The sequence below is a fragment of the Penaeus chinensis genome, chromosome 37, assembly GCF_019202785.1.
Source record: "Penaeus chinensis breed Huanghai No. 1 chromosome 37, ASM1920278v2, whole genome shotgun sequence".
NCBI lineage: Eukaryota > Metazoa > Arthropoda > Malacostraca > Decapoda > Penaeidae > Penaeus > Penaeus chinensis.
This window is the reverse complement of record NC_061855.1, coordinates 311,930-314,429: the sequence shown is the minus strand read 5'-3', so window position 1 is coordinate 314,429 and position 2,500 is coordinate 311,930. Positions and strand designations below refer to the sequence as shown.

General features: G+C 43.6%; 2 protein-coding genes across 2 annotated transcripts in view; both read left to right on the top strand.

The window, feature by feature from the left end:
* LOC125045703 overlaps window positions 1-979 on the top strand; it is a 1,409-nt gene extending 430 nt beyond the window's left edge. The window contains exons 2-3 of the mRNA XM_047643131.1: window positions 1-228; window positions 497-979. The exon at window positions 1-228 is cut by the window's left edge and continues 174 nt beyond it. Of these exons, the coding sequence (XP_047499087.1) occupies window positions 1-228; window positions 497-979 (711 nt within the window). The remainder of the gene's footprint in view (window positions 229-496) is intronic.
* A 287-nt stretch (window positions 980-1,266) lies between these two features.
* LOC125045702 lies at window positions 1,267-1,746 on the top strand. The gene is made up of 2 exons (XM_047643129.1): window positions 1,267-1,455; window positions 1,549-1,746. The coding sequence occupies exons 1-2, from the start codon at window positions 1,267-1,269 to the stop codon at window positions 1,744-1,746; spliced, it is 387 nt and encodes a 128-aa protein (XP_047499085.1).
* The last annotated feature ends 754 nt before the right edge of the window (window positions 1,747-2,500 follow it).

Sequence of the window (2,500 nt, the reverse complement as noted above, 5' to 3'; positions counted from 1 at the left end):
TTAGACCAGGAGAACAACGTAGAAAATAGAGAGGCCTACAAGATTGCCAAGAAAGCAGCCAAGAGGTCTGAAGCGAGAGCAAAAGCAAAGGCCTATCAAAGGTTTTATGACGACATGGAAACCTTAGATGGAGAAAAACGTGCACTGAGGGTTGCTAAACAGAGGGGCAAGAACTCAAAGGACATATACCAGACAAAGCTAATCAAGGATGAAGAAGGCAACGTCCTGGTAGAGGATGCAATGATTCTTAATAGATGGCAAGACTACTTTAGCAAGCTTCTGAACGAGGAAAATCCAAGAATGAAAAAGCAGAAGCCTTAGCGAAGCGTAGAAGCAGAAATACCAGAGATCACGTTAGAAGAGGTGGAGAATGCTCTGAAAAAGTTGAAAAATGGCAAAGCAGTTGGCCCAGACAATATACCAGTAGAAGTTTGGAAGTGTCTAGAAAAAACTAGAGTGAAGTATCTGACGTGTGAATTTAACATCATGAACATAGAGAGGATACCAGAGCAATGGCGGAGAAGCACGAACATACCAATATTCAAGAATAAGGGGGATATCTTGGCCTGTGGAAACTTCAGAGAGTATTGTAGAGATAAGCAACGAACAGTTTGCATTCATGAAAAACAAATCTACAACAGATGGCATCTTTGCTTTGCGACAGTTACAAGAGAAGTTCGTTGAATGCGAGGAAGACCTGCACGGAGTGTTCATAGACCTAGAGAAAGCCTATGACAGAGTACCCAGAGAGGAGCTTTACTGGTGTATGCGGGAAAAAGGAGTACCAGAAAAGTACATTAGAGTGGTTGCCGATATGTATGAGAGATGTATGACAGAGGTCTGGTGCGCTGTTGGAACCACAGAAGCCTTCCCAATAGAAGTTGGATTGCACCAAGGATCTGCTCTGAGCCCATTCCTGTTTGCAATTATTGTGGACTCCCTAACTGAAGGAAGGGAATGGAAGCTCCGTGGCAGATGATGTTTGCAGACAATGTGGTACTGTGTGCTAGAGAAAAGGGGGTTCTAGAGGATAATCTGGAACTGTGGAGAGACGCTCTGGAAGAAAGAGGAATGAAAATATCAAGATCAAAGACGGAGTATACGTGCTTGAGTGGGTTATCCTTGGGAAGTGTGAATCTGCAAGATAGTCAACTGCCTTTGACTGACAACTTTAAATATTTAGAGAGCACAATACACTCAGGTGGGGGGGGGGGGGAAGTCGAAGTGACTTGTAGAATCCAATGTGGTTGAAATAACTGGAAGTAGATGTCTGGGGTCCTTTGTGACAGAAAAGTACCACCAAGAGTGAAAGGGAAGATACACCGAACGGTGGTGCAACCAGCAATGCTGTATGGTATGGAAACAGTTCCACTGAGCATCAGTGATACAAAGGGACTAGAAGTGGCAGAAATGAAAATGTGCAGATGGGCCCTTAGGCATACTTTGAAAGATCATGTAAGAAATGAATACATAAAAGAATGAATGGGAATTGTTAGTATTGGAGTAAGGTGCAAGGAAAGTCGCCTGTGGTGGTTTGGCCATATCAAGAGGAGAGATGAGGTCTATGTTGGCAGGAGGGTGATGGACATGAGGCTGCCAGGAAGGAGAAAGCGTGGTAGTCCAAAGCTGAGATGGACGAACTGTGTGAGGAGAGACCTGGATTCGATTGGAGCAAAGGAGGAGGATGCCCTGGACCGAAGCTTCGACCTGGAGAACGAGGACCGCCGCAGCGACCCCACAAAATAGTGGGAAAAGCTAGAAGAAGAAGATAAAGTGAGCAGTATTAAAGCTCGACCACACGAACCATCGCAGGGTTTGTGCATCTGGATCATGCTAGCTCTACAAGGAATTACGGTCTCAATACTAGAATAGCCACAGCATAGGTTTACAGACAGTCCCTATTGACACTCGGTGGAATTGGTTCAGGAATTCAAATAGTGTCAGATGTACTGAGGTATCTGTGTAAGATGGAATGATGCACTGGCAAAGATAATAACTCCCCTCCCCTAACAAGGACTCGGTCACTCAGAACCCAAAACGAGCAGAGCTTAACCAGCAATACTAAACCCAGCAAGGTAGATTGCCAAATTAAGATCGAACTAACCTCATCTACTGTATCCATACCGGAGTAACAGTAACGAGGTTTTGCATACATAAACATTGTGCGTGGGTAATAATTGGCATTGGTTAAGAAACACTTAAGGTTTCTATTCACGATAGAGTAATATAGTAAAAAAAATGATAAAGGTGTATAGCTGCCCTCCCTGACATGGTTACACAAACACAAACACACGCAACAGACAAAAAATGCATGTAACCACAGATGTCTGTTCGGTCACAAACAAAACATACAGTTTTCCTTCCCCAGACGCTGCCCCAGATATGTCATTAACATCCCAGAAGGAAACCTTAGCAATATTGCAATCTTCCATCGAAAAATCTAAATGAAAAAATGTGGAACCGTTTATAAAACCCAAGGAACTGACGAATTTCAATAAAT